A 21,377-nucleotide genomic window follows, 5' to 3' on the forward strand; every position below is an offset into this window, starting at 1 on the left:
GACTTCAACTTCATCAAAAACTTCCTTGACCAAAAACTTTAACATGAAGCGGGACGGACAGACGAACGAACGGCCAAACGAACGCACAGATCAGAAAACATAAACTGGACATAAAAATAATTTTCACCCCGGTAATCCGTACACAATCGGCGCAAATGAAAGACAAAATCTACACAAGTGAAAGAATAAAAACAAATGAAATGCAGATCGGCGCAAATATAAGACAAAATCTATGAGCATGTGAAAGAATAAAAAAAATGAGATGCAGATCGGCGCAAAAAAGTCGTGATCAAAATTCATATTTTATTATTTTTATTAAAACGAAGGTTAAATATAGTGTAGTATCTTTTGTGTCCATTTGTGTTAAATTTCCACAAGATATCAGCGCAACGCTTAATTCCTCTTTTCTTGGGAGACGTATTTTTAAAAAGCGTACACCATGTTGGAATTCCGGCGTGAAAAACGCGAAATAGGACGTTATAATTTGACGTTTTCTCATTGCTAGAAACAACGTCATAGAGCTTTTATGTCACTACCAAGTTGCGTTAGTTGATGCGCATAAACAATAGGCTGTTTGGTACAGAGTCACATCATATGAACATAAACGAAACAAAAAAATGCACAAAAACAAATCACATTAGCAAAAATTAAAGACAAGAATACAAAAAAATATCAATGAACAATATAACACAATGACGGGATGTGTAAGTACCGAGCCACGCCAAATGGATATCATGAAAAAAGACTAAACAGTAAATTTTTTGAAGTTGATGCAGAAACTGCCAATGCGACTCTGATGCATAATACCACCGATGCCAATGTCAATTGTATAACCTTGTAACATTTCGTATAGTGGAAAAATCTGTCTGTTATTGTTATCTGCTGTTACAATACTAACGGTTAATTTTGTCGGTTGGCATGACTCTGGGTTTTTTTTGTTAACCGATATACGTTTTACTGTATTCCCTTTTCAAGTAACATGTTTCGGTGATGATTGATATCAAAACTCCATAAGTGGATAGATAATATCTAAATCATAAAACTAGTGACATAATTGTACATATGAAGAAAAAGTAAATGAAATTACATATTTCATGAATATTTTATGGTAAAAACATAGATCTTCTGCCAACACCAACACCAGTACCAGGCTGTAATGAAAAGTAACATAAGTATGATATTTTGTTTAAAACATTGCAAATTATTTGGTATATAGTGTAAATATTATCGCTAGACGGTAGCATAAAATGGAAATAAATTAAAGTAAAATAAAGAAAAGGAATAGTCCAACTTTATTTCTATGGTCTATTTTAGGGGAACTGTTTAATTACGGTCTCATTATGTACGATCACAATCGGCAATCATTTGGGGAATCCTTTGGGGAATACTTTGAAATATCAATAACTATGTCTGGAACGCTTCGTCTTACTCATGTGATGACCATTCCATGCGTCTTGGATATCAAAGACTTTCTTAGGAACACTTGATTACGCTTACGCGGTGGTCGTTTCAGGCGTCTGGAATATTAAAGATTCTCACAGGAACGCTTGGTTTAACTTACGTGGTGACCTTTACAGGTGTCTGGAATATAAAACATTTTCTCAGGAACGCTTGGTTTAACTTACGTAATGACCGTAACAGGCGTCCGGAATATCAAAGAATCTATCAGGAACGCTTGGTTTGAATAACTTAATTGACCGTAACAGGCAACTGAAATATCAAAGACTCTCATGGGAACGCTTGGTTTAACTTACCTGATGGCCATTGCAGGCGTCTGGAAGATCAAAGATTCTCTCAGGAACGCTTGGTTTAAAGTCCATAAACATGTAGTTTATTTCAGTTACAACTATTAAAAAAACATCACGTATAACAGATTAGAAAATTATTCTTTTTACATACTAGAATGAATATTGCTAAAAATCTTTCTAAATTAACAAGGCTCGTTTGTTTATGTGTTACATATTTGTTTTTTGTTCATTCTTTTACATAAATAAGGCCGTTAGTTTTCTCGCTTGAATTGTTTTACGTTGTCTTATCGGGGCCTTTTATAGCTGACTATATGCGGTATGGGCTTTGCTCATTGTTAAAGGCCGTACGGTGACCTATAATTGTTAATGTTTGTGTCATTTTGGTCTTTTGTGGATAGTTGTCTCATTGGCAATCATACCACATCTACTTTTTTATATTTAGTCTGAAGATTAGTGGTTGTTGTTGGTTCATGTTTGTCTGATTGGTTTTCGTAAAATATTTGTTTTAATACATTAGGCCGTTAATTTTCCCTTTTGAATTGTTTATCATGTTTCATGTCAGAGCCTTTTATATCTTATTAAACGGTATGGGATTTTCTCATTGTTGAAGGCTGTATGGTGGTCTAAAATTACTAACATCCTTTGAAATCAAGTAGATACATGACGTGGCAATCATACCACAAATGCGAATCTTTATAATATGTAGCTTGCTTGCCAGGAACTGTTTTGAAGTATCATGTCTTTAGAGCATATAACCATTTCTTTTCGATTAAACATGTCCGATTAAAAAGGAAAGTTACTAAGGTGTATATAATTATAATTTCTATGCAACAGACTGAAATGTCTTCAAATACCATTCGGACGTCATACCTACGGGGCGCCGAATGGGACTCTTGTGGTTTTGTACTCAAAATTCAATTTTGTACGGACAAAAGTGACTTTTGTTCAACAAAAATAAGTTCAGTTTAACAAAATTTGTATCATACTACAAATTTAAAATTTTGTCATACAAAATTATCTATCAGCGGACAAAAGTCACTTTTGTCATGACAAAATTTATTTTTGTTACACAGAGTTGAATTTTGTTAACTTATTTGAAAATTGGGCGACAAAAGTCAATTTTGTATTCAAATTAGTTTAGTTTGGTTTCTGTGAACTAATTTGCATACAAAATCGACTTTTGTTACACAAAATTGACTTTTGTGAGACAAAATTGACTTTTGTCTCAACAAAATTGACAAAATTGAATTTTGTCTGAACAAAATTGACAAAATTGACTTTTGTCTCAACAAAATTGACAAAATTGACTTTTGTCTCAACAAAATTGACAAAATTGAATTTTGTCTCAACAAAATTGACAAAGTTGACTTTTGTCTCAACAAAATTGACAAAATTGAATTTTGTCTCAACAAAATTGATTTTTGTCTCACGAAAGTCAATTTTGTCTCATAAAAGTCAATTTTGTTGTTACAAAATTGAATTTTGTCGTCACAAAAATGAATTTTGTCGTCACAAAATTGACTTTTGTCTCAACAAAATTAACAAAATTGACTTTTGTCTCAACAAAATTAACAAAATTGACTTTTGTCTCAACAAAATTGACAAAATTGAATTTTGTCTCACAAAAGTCAATTTTGTCTCACAAAAGTCAATTTTGTCTCACAAAAGTCAATTTTGTCTCACAAAAGTCAATTTTGTCTCACAAAAGTTAATTTTGTCTCACAAAAGTCAATTTTGTCTCACAAAATTGAATCTTACATCATACAATTGACTTTTGTAATTTAATTTCCATATCAGGTAACAAAAGTCAATTTTGTATGCAAATATGTTTATATTTGCATACCTTTTAGACAAAATTGACTTTTGTCATGACAAATATGAATTTTGTCTACAAAAATGAATTTTGTCATGACAAAAATGAATTTTGTCTACACAAATGAATTTTGTCATCACAAAATTGAAGTTCTCACAAAACAAGTCTGTAGCACATAGTTTTGTAAGACAAAACTGATTTTGTTGTGACAGAATTGAATTTTGTACAAAAACACAAGAGTCCCATTCGGCGCCCCGTAATACCGGTCAATATTGAAGATCTTACATATATATTAAATGGTTGCGATCAAGTCGCGCTGAGAGGTGGGGACTGGATCGTAACCCATGGCTAGCGAAGAAGTAGAACAAGATGTATTGTAAATACTTCGACTAAACTTAATCACCTCAATTGTAAATTTACCAAATCTAGGACACAAATCTTGAAATATTTAAGGACTAGTAGATCATGAAAAAACATTGGCGCTGATGACAAACTTATGCCTGTATATGTGCTAATAAAGACTAAACCTTTTAACCAATTAGAAGCATGTGAATTACGTCCAAAATAAAAATAACTTGCTATTAGATGTAGATCGCATCATTCAAATTTTTTGCTATTAAACGTAAATCGCATCATTCAAAACTTTTGCTATTATACGTAGATCGCATCATTTAAAACTTTTGCTATTAGACGTAGATCGCATCATTCAAAACTTTTGCTATTAGACGTAAATCGCATCATTCAAAATTTTTGCTATTAGACGTAGATCGCATCATTCAAAATTTTTGCTATTAGACGTAGATCGCATAATTCAAAATTTTTGCTATTAGACGTAGATCGCATAATTCATTTTTTTTGCTATTAGACGTAGATCGCATCATTCGAAACTTTTGCTATTATACGTAGATCGCATCATTTAAAACTTTTGCTATTAGACGTAGATCGCATCATTCAAAATTTTTGCTATTAGACGTAGATCGCATCATTCAAAATTTTTGCTATTAGACGTAGATCGCATCATTCAAAACTTTTGCTACTAGACGTAGATCGCATCATTCAAAACTTTTGCTATTAGACGTAGATCGCATCATTCAAAATTTTTGCTATTAGACGTAGATCGCATCATTCAAAACTTTTGCTATTAGACGTAAATCGCATCATTCAAAATTTTTGCTATTAGACGTAGATCGCATCATTCAAAACTTTTGCTTTTAGACGTAGATCGCATCATTCAAAATTTTTGCTATTAGACGTAGATCGCATCATTCAAAACTTTTGCTATTAGACGTAGATCGCATCATTCAATATTTAAGTACGAAACATAATATTGTTCACCATTATTAACAGATCCCCATGTCGACTCAGAAAACGGGATACAGTGGTCTTTTGTCATCGACATCTTTATGAAGAAGGTTGGCATTGCTATTTTCCATGTGTTCACAGAGAAGCTTCTGCTTCCTGATCCTATTTTCGAGGTAGCTATGTAGGTGGAATTATCTGAAAGAAAAGAAAGTTGATAAATATGATGTAGAAGACCATTTACATTCTGGAGGAAGGGGCAATTGGATTTTTTTTTCATGATTATTCTTATTGATTTGGTACGCATGATCTTTTTTCTAAAGCAAGAAAATCTGTTCCAAATTTTGTTGCATATTTGTTTCCTGTATTTTGTGCTGTAAAATGATCATTTTAATCCAGCTTAAAAAAAATATTATAAATTAAGGAATGTATCTCCCTCATGCATAGCTCTGATTCCTTTCACGGATTTGGCTATACTTTTTGGTACTTTTGGATTATAGCTCTTCGTCTTTTATATAAGCTTTGGATTTTACATATTTTGGCCACGAGCATCACTGAAGAGACATGCATTGTCGAAATGCGCATCTGGTGCAGAAAATTTGGTACCGTTAATGTTATTATTTAATCCAGCCTTGTGCAAAACTTTCTTTTTCAGTTCATACATGGACAATCAAGTCCTTTCATTTCATTGACACTAATTGTAAAATTAATAATGTGTCCAGCGAAATATAAAAAAAAACAATTTACATATTTACATGTAAGAATTTCGAGTGACATGTAAAAAAAAAAAATTCAAGTTATAATACTAGTATAAAGAAGAAAATTTCAGAATTTCCACCGTGATAAAAAAATCAAAAATCCTAGGAAAAATTAAGAATTTGAAGTCGTTTACGAAAGAAAGTTTCAGAAATTTGTGTTATGTTTTAAGAAGAAAATCTTAGAATTTCGAATGCAATAAAAAAAAATATTTTAGAATCTGTACATGCAAAACTTATGTAGAACAAACAAAAACAATGAACTATATATAAATGAAAACAATTGTAGAGTTTGACATCTTTTTTGAAGAACTATGTTTAAAACCAACATTATAGGCATTCATTCATATTCTTCATCAATATTCCTTATTTTTTATTTTCAAAAGATGTTTGAAAATATTAGTCTGTCTATTCTGCTCCGATAAACGAAACATACCAACAAGCGGTTATAATACAATTGAACTGAAACGACGAATTAAGTACTTGACTCACCCGGTATACAATTAGCTGTCATTGGTGCTGTTTCATTTAGGACACTACACTTCCCCCCAACTATGGTATACTGCTTCATCTGCAAATAGTCGACAAAACATGCATAGTCAACACCGGGGGATGTGAATGAAAAAAATTAATCAACAAAATAAAGGATTGAGAAACAGGAACCCTATCAAAAACTGAGTAGAACTGAGGAGTGCTCCGGAAGGGATGAGTATTTCCTTCTCCACAATTGACCTGCATCGTATGACAGACTATCGATAAACCCGATAAACAACAAAAAAATATTCCGATTACAAATCGCCATATAATGTCTTATCTAGTAACCTCGGCATTTGGTCAAATTTATAAACAACAATATCATCCCATGCAAATTCCTCAACCCTGATACATGTACGATTGTAAAAGTTAATAACGATCAGTGTTGCTGAACAATATACGTTACCAACAGAAATAATACAGACATGAAAGTTAAATACATTAAATTGTGTAACACAGATATGTCTGCAACATAAAGGGAGGCTTAATTGCCATACCCTGGAAGAAATACATGTATATATTAGCTCAACTCATAGAACATCATCCTGAGTCGCATGATAATGGCGGAGATGGTATGCACACATCATAGGCTTTATTGATTATTTGTAACTTGATAGATGATGTTTAAAAGAAAGGTGGTTTACAATGACACATCACACAGTCGGATCTCGATGTGTTTAATTCGACTCTTGGATAAGTAAATTTATATAGACAGTCCCATATAAAGTCCGGATACAGTTTTCTTTCTCCAAATCACGCTTGACTGCGATGAGTCGAACTCAGCTGATTCGAAATCCCGGTTTACTCGAAGTATTTCGTCGACGAAAAATGTTGAAAATCTAACACCTGTATCATCCATACATCATAAAAAAAATATATAAAAGGAACACAAATAAATTATTTTAATGTAACTGTAAAATGTACATGCCTTATTAAAGTCTGTTATAACTGTTACTCTTCGCATGGCACCAGCAGCTAGTGGCATATCTCGGTCAGCTCGTAACATCTTGTTATCATAATCATAATATACTGTGGCTGTAAACTAACAACACATATTAATGATTAAAGTCGACGGAGATATAAAGTAAATCAACACAATAAAACTCATACATGTAACACATCCCGGGTTGTATGCATATATGTGCAAGTTTTTGAAACGAAATTTGTCATAAATAAAAAAAAAACATTTTATATATGTCATTACAATATCATTCGAAGAATGTTGACAGTTTTATTTTGGTTCAGTCATGAACAGTTTGTTAGAAATATGTTTCAAATACAACAATGTACACGCCGTACGATCTCATATTAAGTTGTTAATTTCTGTGTCATTTGTTGTCTTGTGGAGACTTGTCTCATTGCCATCATACCACATCTTCTATTTTATATGCATGCATTAATGTCTTGTCTATTATTTTATTTGTTGACGTGCTGTTTCGTACAGTCTCAATTTAATTTTTTGTATTGATTGTTATCCCTCTGCATTCAACTCATTCATTGAAATCATTTTGCCCAAATATCAAATATATTTCTTATTCTTGTTATTTAGAATGATTTATAGGACTCAATTTATAACCATCATTCAAATGGAAAATGAGGAGGACTTGTTCTCAAAGTCGCCAATCTTGAAATCCGATTTTGCAACTATTAACTGATGATAAATTGGCATTTAGTGGTAATATGTATACTGAAAATAATGTTCCATTATAAAGAAATAAGTTTGGGATACTGAAAAGGAACATAAAACGTAAGGAAACAGTAGGCCCACATGTTTCTCTCTCTCTTTAGAAATCAAATATCAAATGTTTGCAACAAACACCACATACTAGTATATGCTTCGTTGGATTATAAGCTAGTCCCTTTTCGTGTTCTAATGCTTGACTAAACTATAATACTTACGTCTACGGGTGTTGGAATATTTGATACGGGGTCCAAATATCCTCCTAATTCTACCAAACTAGTCGTGAACTTAGTTCTGGTACAGCATGGCTGTGGGTCTGCACCAAAAACCAATGGCAACAAAAACAAAGCAATAAACTTCATTTTAAAAATTCTAAATTTTAAACTTCTAAATTTAAAAATCCGACTATCTTCTGACAACTCTTCGGAACTTCTGTCATATCTTTTTCACCTTTGTACATTTAAGCGGGAATTATCAGGTGCCAGTATGAATCACTGCTTATCTTGTGAACAAATAATATGCACTGTCTGTATATATCATGCAAACTGATAGTGATTTTTGACGTCATGTTTGTACTGTTATTTGGCTAAAATAATTTCACTATAGAGACAAACAATAATTTTCTTATGGTTTTGGAATGAGGTAGAGGTAACTCTAATGATTTCTCAAGGATTGGATTCTGATTTTCATGCACTTGTTGCTAGACTGACTTATTCTGCGCAGTAAAGAGGCCCCTCATGGGGGTCCTAGTAATCACATAATCACCATTTTTTTTTGCCAATATAATCACATAATCATTAAATATTTGCTTATCTTTAGTAATCAAATAATCATAAACTAAAAATACAGTCCTAGGTAATCAAATAATCATGAAATATTTGGCTTAATAATCAAATAATCATTAAAAAAACGGCCAAGTAATCACATAATCAAAAACCCCATGAGGGCCCTCAGTAAAGATAACTTATCACGAATCCTTCACCCTTCAAAAGATCATCAAAGTACTGAAGTATACTGAATATCAAGGGACCGCTAGTTTTGTGGGATGGTTACAGGCAATTCATATTTTCCGCGTTTGTTGCATAGCGTTCTTGCGATATTCTTCCGAATGCGTTAACACACAAATGTTCGGTATTCTTGATTTCAGTTATTTATATATATATATATATATATATCACGACAAACATAATCATATTATCTTGTTCTTAAAATATATTTTATATATAACAACCAATAATGAATGTTATTTTGCACTCGATAGTATTCGCGTAATTACACGAAATACGTCCGGTTATCAGTCGAAAACGCAAGTAAAGTGGGTAGAAATGTTTGTTGCTACACATAGCACAGGAACGATCTGACGGTCATCCGCTGTGAAAACCAAATGATAGTCTCCTATAATAGAACCTCTTATGCGCTTCTTCTAACGTATATGATATTGTGTACTTATGATATTCTAAATGAATACACGAAGAGAATAGCATACGAAACCCAATATACATTACTACTAAACTAAGTAAACGTTCAACTAACGTGTACATGTAAATTTCTTTTGAAAAGGCATGAAACGGTTAAAATAAAACCCGGTATTATGATTCTCTGATGGTGTACATGTTGCTTAACCTTTAATATGACGTGTAGCTTTTTTGACTTGCTTTTGTCAAAGTACACTTTCATGGTGTTATAACGCATTCTAATTTTGTTGTATCATATTTTGAATACAGTTACCATGGATATGAAATTAAACACACGGCAATTAAATTGCTTGCATTGTTCAACAGCAAGAATCTAAAGCGAGATATATACTTTATAATGGTTCTGTCTTTCAATGGTTTTGCGATTTCAAATATACCTACTGGCCTCTTAAATGCTGTTAACTAATTTCAATTTTGTCAATGGACTTAAAAAATAAATGTAAGAAGTGTTGTATCGAAGTGGCAGTATAATTCAACCAACAGCTATCATTCATGGGCCATTGGCTATACCCTGAAGTTGACTATGACTTAACAACATAAGCTGGTGACAGGACTGTAATGAATTTTTATTGTGTGTTTTATTTACACGGAGTATGTTTTTCTCTGGCTTCAGTTTCCTCCACCAATAAAAGCAGACATCTACATATAGCTAAAAGTGCTAAAAATGGCAGAAAATACCAACAATCAATCAGAAAGTTCGGATCCAGAAGAACTATTTCGTGTATCTTCGGGACCATATATCGTATATATCCCCACTAGTCTTTGAACGATCAGCAAAACATTCAGTGATTATGAGTATATTGTATAAAGTCATCTTCTATATAATCATGAGCATATGTCTTTATGATAATTTACCCTCTGGTTTTGTTTATGAATATGTTTCGGCAAACCGTAGGATTATACAAGAGACGTCAATCAATTACTATATTTTATACGAGGAAAGCATTACGGTCTCAAATTAGGAACTGTATATTTGTATATAGCATGCCTGTTTGCCACTTTGTTCATGTGTGTGTCTGTCCCGGGTCGGGAGCCTGTAAATCAGTGGTTGTCGTTTGTTTGTGTGTTGCATGTTTGTTTTTTGTTCGTTTTTTTAACATAAATAAGGCCATTAGATTTTTTTTGTTTGAATTGTTTTACAATGTCTTAATGGGGCCTTTTATAGCTGACTATGCAGTATGGGCTTTGTTCATTGTTGAAGGCCGTACGGTGACCTATAGTTGTTAATGTTTGTGTCATTTTGGTTTTTTGTGGATAGTTGTCTCATTGGCAATCATACCACATCTTCTTTTTTATACTGTTTGTGTGATCTAGGGTGCTGGATACAGTGCAGGTGGATTTGCCCAATGTCTTAGGTTCGAATACTTAGGAAATACCTAAATTTTGCGAAAAACTAAAGTTGTATACAAATGTGTTTCATTTCATTGGAAAACAACGATAATGGCTGAGAATCAATCTCTAATTCCATCCCTAACATTGTTATCATTTTTGTGAAATGGCCAACTGAAGCCCATCTCTGGGTTATGGATTTTCTCACTGTGTTGAAGACCCATTGGTGGCCTTCGACTGTTTTCTGATCTTTGGTTGAGTTGTTGTCTCTTTGACACATTCCCCATTCCATTCTCACATGTATTAGCTTGTTTCTAAATTTAAGGAGTGTTAACCAGATATACATTTGTATTCAGATATCGCAGATCAAATTTATTCGTTCTTTGTGTAATCATACGTTTTTTGATTGAGTTAAGTCTGCTAATTGATATTTTATCGTATGTTTTTATATGTTGTGATGTTATGCTATTGTTTCAGAAAAAGGGAGAAGGTTTGGGCCCATTAAAACGTTTAATCCCGCTGCAAATGTTTGCACCTGTCCTAAGTCAGGAATCTGATGAACAGTAGTTGTCGTTTGTTTATGTAATATATACGTGTTTCTCGTTTCTCGTTTTGTTTATATAGATTAGACCGTTGGTTTTCCCGTTTGAATGGTTTTACACTAGTAATTTTGGGGCCCTTTATAGCTTGTTGTTCGGTGTGAGCCAAGGCTCCGTGTTGAAGGCCGTACTTTAACCTATAATGGTTTAATTTTTAAATTGTTATATGGATGGAGAGTTGTCTCATTGGCACTCACACCACATCTTCCTATATCTATATAATAACCCTAAATAACATTTTTAAAAGAAAAACATTTGTACCATTGGACATGTAGAATTCTAGTATGTGTACCAGGTGTGGACATGCAAAAATTTAAGGCCTAGGAAATAGAGCACATGTTCCACAAACTTAATATTCAAGACATTTATACAAGTTGGTAGAGAAAAAGTAAATCTTTCGTTTCCATTGATCATGAAGCATGAGGTCCATGTTTCCTGTCCTAAATTAGGAGATAAGCTAAATGTGTGCTATTTGTGAGGTGATGAAAAGAAGTTTCAATAAAATTAAATTTTGTGATATATGACTGTCTGTGGTTTCAGAGGTCATCTAGCTAGATGATCTAGGTCATCTAGATGACATCTAGTAAAATATATTAGACCGTTGGTTTTCCCGTTTGAATGGTTTTACACTAGTTATTTTGGGGCCCTTTATAGCTTGTTGTTGGGTGTGAGCCAAGGCTCCGTGTCAAAGGCCATACTTTAACCTATAATGGTTTACTTTTTAAATTGTTATTTGGATGGAGAGTTGTCTCATTGGCTCACACCACATCTTCCTATATCTATGAAATGTAGGTTTATATTACCAAGTCCATTAATTGTTTAAAATTGTTAATTTTTGACTTTTTGTAATTTGGTCCTTTTTTGGATAAACTATTTAGTATGTTATAAATCAAATGAGAATTTGAATAAAATAGGTGAACAAGAATTTGACAACTTATGCCCCTTTAATGATCTCAGCATTAAACTTACAAAACATTCATTCAACCAAATTTTATGCCAACAGTATTTATTTGATATAAAATCTTAATCTGGTTATATTTGTTATTCTTGTGGGATTTTGTCTGATGCTCGGTCCGTTTCTGTGTGTTACATTTTAGTGTTATGTCGTTGTTCTCCTCTTATATTTAATGCGTTTCCTTCGGTTTTAGTTTGTTACCCCGATTTTGTTTTTTGTCCATGGTTTATGAGTTTTGAACAGCAGTATACTGCTGTTGACTTTAATTTTTACCTTAGGAAAACAGAGCTAAAGGAGAAACAGCTTGATGAAATATACAGTACTCCCAGTCACACTTGCTTGATATTTAATACTTTTTCAGCATTATTGCCAATTTTCTTATCAGTCAGTTTCTATTGGTAAAGGAAACTAGAATGCAAGAGAGAAATCTCTACAACCTTCGAATGCACCTGCCGAGTTCAGGCTTTTAGGAGCCAGCTGAAGGACGCCTCCGGGTGTGGGAATTTCTGGCTACCTTGAAGACCTGTTGGTGACCTTCTGCTGTTGTTTTTTCTATGGTCTGGTTGTTGTCTCTTTGACACATTTCCCATTTCCATTCTCAATTCTATTTTGAACTGACAACATCAGTGTTGACAGGCTAGTGATACAGTATTTTAAAAAGTCTGATTAGGAAGGAAAAACTAAGTTTATACAGACTACAGTCAAGACAACATTATAAAAACAAGATTTATTATATATTTAAGGCAAAACAATTATAAATAATTGAATAAATAAATTATGATCACAGTTATATCTTCAAAATCAGACAGGAAAATTGGTACTGTGTACATTCATGATAAAAAAATCAAAGAAAATTACAAGCTGTTGCACTGAAGATTGGTTTCTACCATCTTCAGTCAACATTATCTGAATGGATGGATCTTTGAAAATTTATCAGATATACTTATCAATTACAATGTAGAATAAAATATTGATTTTTTTTTCTTCATTTAACAAAATATTTATGCAATATGATCTTCTCAACTGTTTATTTCCCTGTCATGCCTGTAAGGGCTTATAATTTTCTTTTAAAAATATTCAAATGTATTCAACTAATTTTAAAATATTCCAAGGGATCTTTAAATGACCCTCACAATACTGACAAAAATATTGTCTTCATACTTATTTACATATTTCATTATCACAGTTTTTGTATACAAATATAGTTGATATTTATGTTTTCCTACGTGTCTTGTGGTCGTATATGACAATCTGTATGTATTTGGGAGATTCTATTATTGTTCTCTCTGTGTTATCCCCTGGTGAAGGAGCCTGCAAAATAAAATATTCATAATTTATATTGACATATTATATATAGAATAAATCATTTTAGAACATTCACATTTGTATCCATGAGAATATTGCATAACAATACATAGTCCACTTAAAAAGTTTTGTACTGAAACAAAATTCAAAGTAGATTAAATCAATATCTTCAAGCACAAAGAAAAAAAGTATGGAAAACTGATTTGCCAGACTGACGGAGAGACAGATAGACAGAATGAAAACCTAAAGTCCCCTTTGACTTCATTCATAGGGGAATTATAAGTTGCATCCAAGTCACATTTTGTTAAAGTTAACAGTTTAACCATTACAGGTCAAAGTAAGGCCTTCAATACGGAGTTTTAGTCGAAACTGAACAGAAACCTATAATGAGTTTCAAAAATGTTTTAGTTTATTCCAGCTTTTCAAGAGGCATTTGATTATCAGCTTATCACTGTTAATATTAACTTACTTTAGGGTCCACATCGACTTTCTTTCTGTCTCTCTTATTTTTAAATATCAGTCCCTTAGCATTGTCAGCCATTACTAGATAATTTGGTGTAGGGTTTGATGTTGATGTCTGTGTTTCCCAATTATAAAAACTGAAAAAGAAAGAAAATCTTATTTCTATAACAAACATATAAATATAGATTCTACCAAGCTGCATCGAGTGTAATACGAAATTTATCCACTCAAGACAGTTTAATTTTCAAATTTAAAACGCAAGGCTTGCCTGAGGGTTTTACATATTTTTAATTTAACTGTCAAAGTGGATAAATATTGTATTACAAGAGATTTGATTGTGGAATCTGTTTCTCTAATGATTTACTAACATTATTCAGGCAAATTTATTCCTTCTTTTGAATGATCAGCAAAAAGATGTCAGTCAGGGGTACTACTTGTACAAGTGTATTTTATTTAAGTGAAAAAAAATATACACATATAAGTAAATAAATAATGTTTGAATAATCTCCCCTTAATTTTCTGAAAAATTTACTTGTATAAGTAAATTTTTCTTACAATCCCACAAAAATCCTCAAGTTTTGAAATGTAAAATCATGACTTTAATGATTTTTCCCAGGTTTGCTCAAATTTTTTCATTAAAGTTCAATGTTTCATCTCATTAATTCATCAAAGAAACTGATTGAGCAAAGATCTTGTATATTTGCGCAAGGCCTTCAAAAATTGCTCCTTTGGGGCTTGTAAATGAGCAGTGTTAAGAAGATAACAGACAAATGGGACTTCATTGTCCATGAAATTACACTTAAATGATAAGTAAAGACATCTGCAAATGGTACACAATTTAAAATTCTATTAGAGCAAAGAAATATTCAGAATTTAAGAAAAGAAGAAAGGTTGATTTTTTTACCTATACAAGTAAAAAAATCTGAATGGCGAAGGGACATAACTCAGCCAATATTTTTTTTACCTATACAAGTAAATAAAATCCACTTGTATAAGTATCCTACAAATTTACTTATATGTGTATATTTTTTTTTACTTCTTCAAGTAAATAAAATACACTTGTATAAGTAGTACCCCTGACTGGATGTGTTCTTTCTATGTGATGTTATCAGGCATGGTCGCCTTTTTCATGCCGTCACAATAGGTAATTCAGAGGAAAGCAAGAAAATTTGATGCCATAATTGGATCTTAACCAATGAAGAACTGAGATCAAACGGACCACACGTTGATTAAATTTTTTTTATACAATGGGTGCAGAAAGGGATAAATTGACAAAGAATTAGAGAAACAGTATAATTAAAATAAATAATTTAGATATAAACATAAAATTTCAAAATCTTGTTGCAGATTGAGACATTTGTTTTGAAAAAAACACCAATCTGATTGATCATTTATATATCATCTCAATTGTTATAAAACTGAAAGTTTTTCTGATCAAATGATACAAATTAACATAAATATTTGTTTCTGACTCCTTGTTTGTATTGTGTGTAAATGACTGATTGATTTTCCATCATTTAGCAGAAAGAACTTACAATCAATGAAGAAAATGAAATTGCATCCATACAATCACAACAGATTGAACAAGAATGTGTCCTCAGTACACGGATGATCCATCCGCACTATCATTTTCTATGTTTAGTGGAAGGTTAAAATGGGGGAAACTATCTAATTTGTCATTAAAATTAGAAAGATCATATCATAGGGAACATGTATACTAAGTTTCAAGTTGATTTGACTTCAACTTCATCAAAGACGACCTCTACCAAAAACTTTAACCTGAAGCGAGACGAATGGACAAAAGGATAAACAGACGGACAGACGCACAGACCAGAAAAACATTAATGGACAATAAGTGAATGAGATGCAAAAGAAAATATGTTTCACTGGGTTTTTTTTAAACTTTGTATGATTTTGAGAATTTTAACATTATTTCATAATTCAAAGGTAACTAACCTTAAATCAGATGGTCTTGGTAAGAGTTTTTTCTTTCCAGAGAAATATGGTTCAAAATCTTCTGTCTTGAGTCTGTGAGCATAATCTATATAACCAGAAATTTCCTGATCCCGTGCATTCTTATCTCTAATGAATATAATACTCTGGAAAAAAGATATAAGATCTATTATGTTGATTAGGAACAGTAAAAGTAAGGTATAAATAGTACGTTTCTATAACTTGTATTGTATTGTACATGTATGATGCATTTTATTATCCTGACAAAATCTGATTGTGTGTTATAAAAATCCCTTTTAATGTGCATGTTAGCAATGTACTATCTTTATTATACATGCACTCTTATCTGAGTTAGGGGATTCAACTTATTCATTTCCTGATCCTAAACCTATTTTATATGTAAATTTTCTCTATTCCTTTTTTTTTTTACACATTATTTCCTTTAAGAATTGAATGGTTTTTTTGTAACTTCATTGGGTGTAAAAGCGTTGATGGAAGTACATTTTGTATGAAGCTCAGAAATATGTGCGCAGTCAAGGCTTTTGCAACCCTATGAAGGTACAAAAAGTAGCATTCAATAATTATAATTACATTTTTTAGCTATGATCATGAAAACATGAATTTTATAATTGTTTTATTTAATTCACATGTGCACTTTATTGTGGGACCACGTGTTATCATGAATGAAAAGTTTTATTGAGTAATGCAATTGCTTAAGGAATAACATGTGATGTGCAATTAGCAAATCAGAATAAAGTATTCTTATGAAACACACATTTAATGTAATTATATAATGTTAACACTACTGTGGATTCATTTATTTTTCGTGGGTACCAATTTTGTTGGATTAAGAAAAACTTGCATGTTCATGGATATTTAATTTTGTGGTTTATACATAACCTGCATACAAGCCTACAGAATTTTTTTCTTTCGTTTAAATTTCAATTGGCGAGGTTCATCTATTCCCAGAGAATCTGAGAAAATTGGAATATAACGAATAATTATGACTCCACAGTATTCTTGCCATCCTGCAGTGCAAGTGATACAAGGTGCATGTTTCTGTCAATTTATTATTGTGTTGTTTACTCTTGTTAGTAATCTCCTTTTCTATTCTCTAAGCAAATTTTATTACAATATTTTAACTTCATTATCTTCCATTCTTCACTTACTGTCATTTTTCCACTTCTATTTCCTTCCTCTCTCATTGCAAGAGCTTTCAAAAATGGATCATTTATTTCCTTTCCTGAATGTGCCAAAGTCCTGTTAACAAAATTATATAATTCATAAAGGTTAATTAATCTTATAACACATAATATAATGATGAAATTTTGAATATTATTTACTTCTAGTACTTATTTTTTGTACCCACAGAAAAGACAAAAAAATAAATTCAGTAATACAGGTTCATGTAATATGAAAGTAAAAAAGTGCTGTACAAGTATAATTTCTTCTACCAAACATCAAAACTGATGACCAGACAACTTTAGGGAAAACAAAGCAGCTAAATCTAAGTGACAATAACAACAAAATGTCAAAACATAAAGATTCCCAAAAAATGTCTGTTAAGGTTTCATCATTAAAACAAGAGGTAGGTTGATATTTCCATTTCATTATTATGCAACATTATTATGAGTATTGTTGTGGTCTGAATTGTTCATGGGGTGAGTTTTCCTGGTTTTTTTTTTAAATGTTTGATTATTTCCCTTTGATATAGATTGTAAAAAATTGTGAGCATTATTTTATAACTGAAGTAGTATTTTTTCGCAAAACAACTGTTATATTCATGTTTGTTAACATTAGGATGTGTATCAGTCAGTCAGATAACCTTAAACGGACATATATTTTTTTTGCCTGATGGACAGAGAAATTTTGTCTTATTGTCAGCCAGCCATATTAGGTCCGAGACCACAATTGTCGTCCCTTGATTTTCGTTGTTCATGAATATAGTCCCTAGTGTTAACAGTGGGTTACTTGCCAATAATTTTTATACCCCTTCCAAATTTATTTCTCCATGTTTAATGCCTCAAATTGTAAGTAGGGGGCTGAAATTACACTGTAAAAAAAATTAAGAATTTTACAGGAAAGTAGTGATTTGGTCCAGCTGAGAAAGGTTAAAAATTAGCACTTCAGAAGCTGTCAAAAGATTTCAAGACACCCTAAACACAAAATTGTCCATATTTTGAGTTAGAGACGATGAACTTCTCTATAATTTTGATATAATTTGTCCCAAAAGTAGTACAACACACTGTAAAAATTTCACTGAGAAAGCGTAGGAGGGATTTTTTTTAATTTTCATTTATGTTCTTAAAGAAATGCACTACGAATTAATCGTGGTCTCAGACCAGTAAAGCCATGCTTGTTTTCATCTTGAGGGTCAATTTTTTTATAAAAGCAGAATTTATCAGACATTTAGAATACTTGATTGTTGGTTGCTTAAAATGTGCAGTTGCAAATATCCTATGTATACACTTTGTAAATCATTTGTTCATGTAAATGCATTGATCTGACAATTCTTTTTTGTTAGTTTCATTTTTATTCACATACTTCTGTTGACTCCTTTTAGATAGTCGACTAGCTTCAGCAGCCTGTTTACGAGCCTCAAATTCTTCACGCTTCAAAACTTCTCCACTACCTCTGTATCCAAGCTCAACAACCTGTCTAGCCAACTCTTCATCCTAAAAATACATAATGTTCAATGAAAATGATTATTGAAACTAACTTTTTATACTGTACAATATAAAGGAGTTGCAGGGAAGGCACAATTCAATTTTTAAGTATGCCCCAACCAAATGTTCTGAAACACATACACAATGCTTATATTATAACTATAGATCAAGATTGGATTTTGGTAGCTTCACCTTCAAAATGCATACTGTTCACAAATTAGAAAATTACAGAATTTTAAGTTTCCTGACTTGTGTCCTTAAATATAATGTTATTTGCAAGCGCCAGCGGGGACATTGTCTGTGGCCTCAACTTGCTCAATGTACACATTACCCCCTGTGCCAGGTTGTGACCTCAATGGAAATATTCAGCATTTATTTAATCAAAACATAGACAAGTGTGCACGGTCAGCATGGATGTATAGTAAAAGGCATGCCTGACCAACAATGGTTGAAGTGGTGTATGACCACAAAGACATTTGGCAGAACAGGTTAATGGACCATATGTCTCGAAAGCAATAACTGCAAGACACTTGCCAACTATCATCTGTGGCCTCAATACACACATTCCCCATTTATCTAAATTTTGATGTGAAAATCCATGGATGGTACCAGCGGGATTCAAACCCTCAATCTCAAGGCAGCTCTCTAACCAATTGAGCCAAAGAAGATCTTCCCTTACTCAACTAGTTAGACTACCTTTATATCTCCAGGTCTACAACTGTGAACACTTCCCCCTTTTCTTTTTTTCGGTTGCATACCTTCCATCCGAGCAACTCACAGGTCCACTACTGTACAAACCCGAGACTTCTACTCCGAAACCCTCTGGTCAGTTCCCTAGATACCACCTAGAATTGTCATGGTTTCGTTTGACCAATTCTAACATCTCACTGCCAGGCAATATTCAGAATACAATATTCTATGTACAATGTTTGTACAAGTAGTAGATGCTCGCAGCGCCGATGATGTGAAAATCCATGGATTGTACCAGTGGGTTTCGAAACCATCAATCTCGGGATCTAAAGGCAGCGCTCTAACCAATTGAGCTAAAGAAGATCTTCCCTTACTCAACTAGTTAGACTACCTTTATATCTCAAGGTCTACAACACTTTCAATCAAAATATATAGAACAGTAGAGTATAGGTCATCATGCACGTATTGAAAATGGCTTATTTGACCGAAACGACCATGGCCGAAGTGGTGTATGACCAAAACAAAATGTGGCAGAACGGGTTTTTGGCCGAAACGTCTCATAAAGTATCACGGCAAGACACTTTCTAGGTCATGATGAAGGCTATATATTGCTTTCTGAAGATTCATGTTTTCAAATATCATGAAAAAAAATAACCTCAAGATAGTATAAATCGATTGGTTTTATCTGGAAATCAAGAAACTCCTCGTAGGTGTTGAAATCTGCGACAATATTATCGGCTCCACCTGCTCCTTCTTCCTCCATGTTGTTTACATGCCGTATAACATTAAATGCTAGTAAGATTACACACAATATAAATCTAAAGAGAAATTACTCATTTCACAATAAAGATGACTTTTATTGGTAAAATAATAAAAATGTTTATTCGTTTAAAATAGATATATAAAAATATTGCAAACAATTATCAATTAATTATAAAAACATAGCTATCGCTTTATTGCGTATGAATTCAGTAGTTACTAAGGCAGAATGACTAAAGGAAAGAATTTTAATATCAAGTAAATAAAAAAACTGGGTCTCACTAATTAGCGACAAGAATCGTCTAGAAGCGACGAGAATAATAATTTTAGCGACAAGAAGCTTTTTAGCGACAAGAAAACATTTTTTTTTATTAAATATGCATTTAGTCTTTTTTAATATACGGGCAATGAATTGATATTTTTTAATATTGAATAGCAATATAATATTTCCCACAGAAAGTAACCAAAAGTTAACGTGCAATAAATTCTAATATTGCACTAGTGCAATAAATCTCCAAAATTCATGACGTCATCAACGACAAAATCTTAGTTTAAACCAAATTTTACTTTCAAATATTATATTGCTATACAATATATCGCAAGCTCATGCAATATAAAATTCTACTCGGGACAATATTCCCCAATATTCATGCAACAACCCTATATTATTTTATTGATAGATGAAGAAATTTTATATTAAGAGGCAATGTCAGAAAGCACCAGGCAGTACTGTTCAACTAAAAAAAATAATTGGTAAAAAATATATTTTACCTTTCAGTATAACATACTGACTGGGAAAATATAATTTTTTATATTTTTTTGTGAATTTGACATTTTTTTTTAAAGAAAATCAATATAAGCGCGCAAACTGCGAATATTCATTGAAATGTATGGGGAAAAAAACAGTTTCTAACCGTTTTCAATGATCCATCATCGGAGAAAAACAACCGCTTATGACTAAACTACCTATATAGAAGTCTACTATTATGTTGGTGTAAAAAATAATGAAAATAAAATTTTTGGTATCTTTTTTGCTTTTTTAAAAAGAAATAAGGTAAAAAAATGCTAAAATAAGGAAAATTGAGAAAGTTGAGTAAAGCCAGTTTGTAACCGTTTTCAATTATCCATCACCAGAGAAAAACAGCACTTATGACTTAACTATCTATATGGAAGTCTAGTACTATGTTGGTGTAAAAAATAATGAAAATAAAATTTTTGGTATCTTTTTGATTTTTTTCAAAAAATAAGGTAAAAAAATGCTAAAATAGGGAAAATTGAGAATATTTGAGAAAAAACGTTTTCTGATCGTTTTAAATTATCCAGCACCAGAGGAAAACAACACTTATGACTAAAC

At 32.2% G+C, this 21,377-nt stretch overlaps 2 protein-coding genes across 2 annotated transcripts; both read right to left on the minus strand.

The window, feature by feature from the left end:
• Positions 1-1,088: 1,088 nt before the first annotated feature.
• LOC134724650 (uncharacterized) lies at positions 1,089-8,284 on the minus strand. Its single transcript, XM_063587801.1, has 6 exons — positions 8,049-8,284; positions 7,078-7,191; positions 6,108-6,186; positions 4,897-5,058; positions 1,755-1,846; positions 1,089-1,151 (listed from the first exon to the last, which is right to left on the minus strand). The coding sequence occupies exons 1-6, from the start codon at positions 8,190-8,192 to the stop codon at positions 1,104-1,106; spliced, it is 639 nt and encodes a 212-aa protein (XP_063443871.1). The 5' UTR covers positions 8,193-8,284; the 3' UTR covers positions 1,089-1,103.
• A 4,616-nt stretch (positions 8,285-12,900) lies between these two features.
• On the minus strand, positions 12,901-20,194 carry LOC134724651 (cilia- and flagella-associated protein 299-like). The gene is made up of 6 exons (XM_063587802.1): positions 19,920-20,194; positions 18,453-18,583; positions 17,078-17,168; positions 15,912-16,054; positions 13,963-14,092; positions 12,901-13,499 (listed from the first exon to the last, which is right to left on the minus strand). The coding sequence occupies exons 1-6, from the start codon at positions 20,025-20,027 to the stop codon at positions 13,401-13,403; spliced, it is 702 nt and encodes a 233-aa protein (XP_063443872.1). The 5' UTR covers positions 20,028-20,194; the 3' UTR covers positions 12,901-13,400.
• Between the last annotated feature and the right edge of the window lie 1,183 nt (positions 20,195-21,377).

This window comes from Mytilus trossulus, chromosome 7, assembly GCF_036588685.1.
Source record: "Mytilus trossulus isolate FHL-02 chromosome 7, PNRI_Mtr1.1.1.hap1, whole genome shotgun sequence".
Classification (NCBI taxonomy): domain Eukaryota; kingdom Metazoa; phylum Mollusca; class Bivalvia; order Mytilida; family Mytilidae; genus Mytilus; species Mytilus trossulus.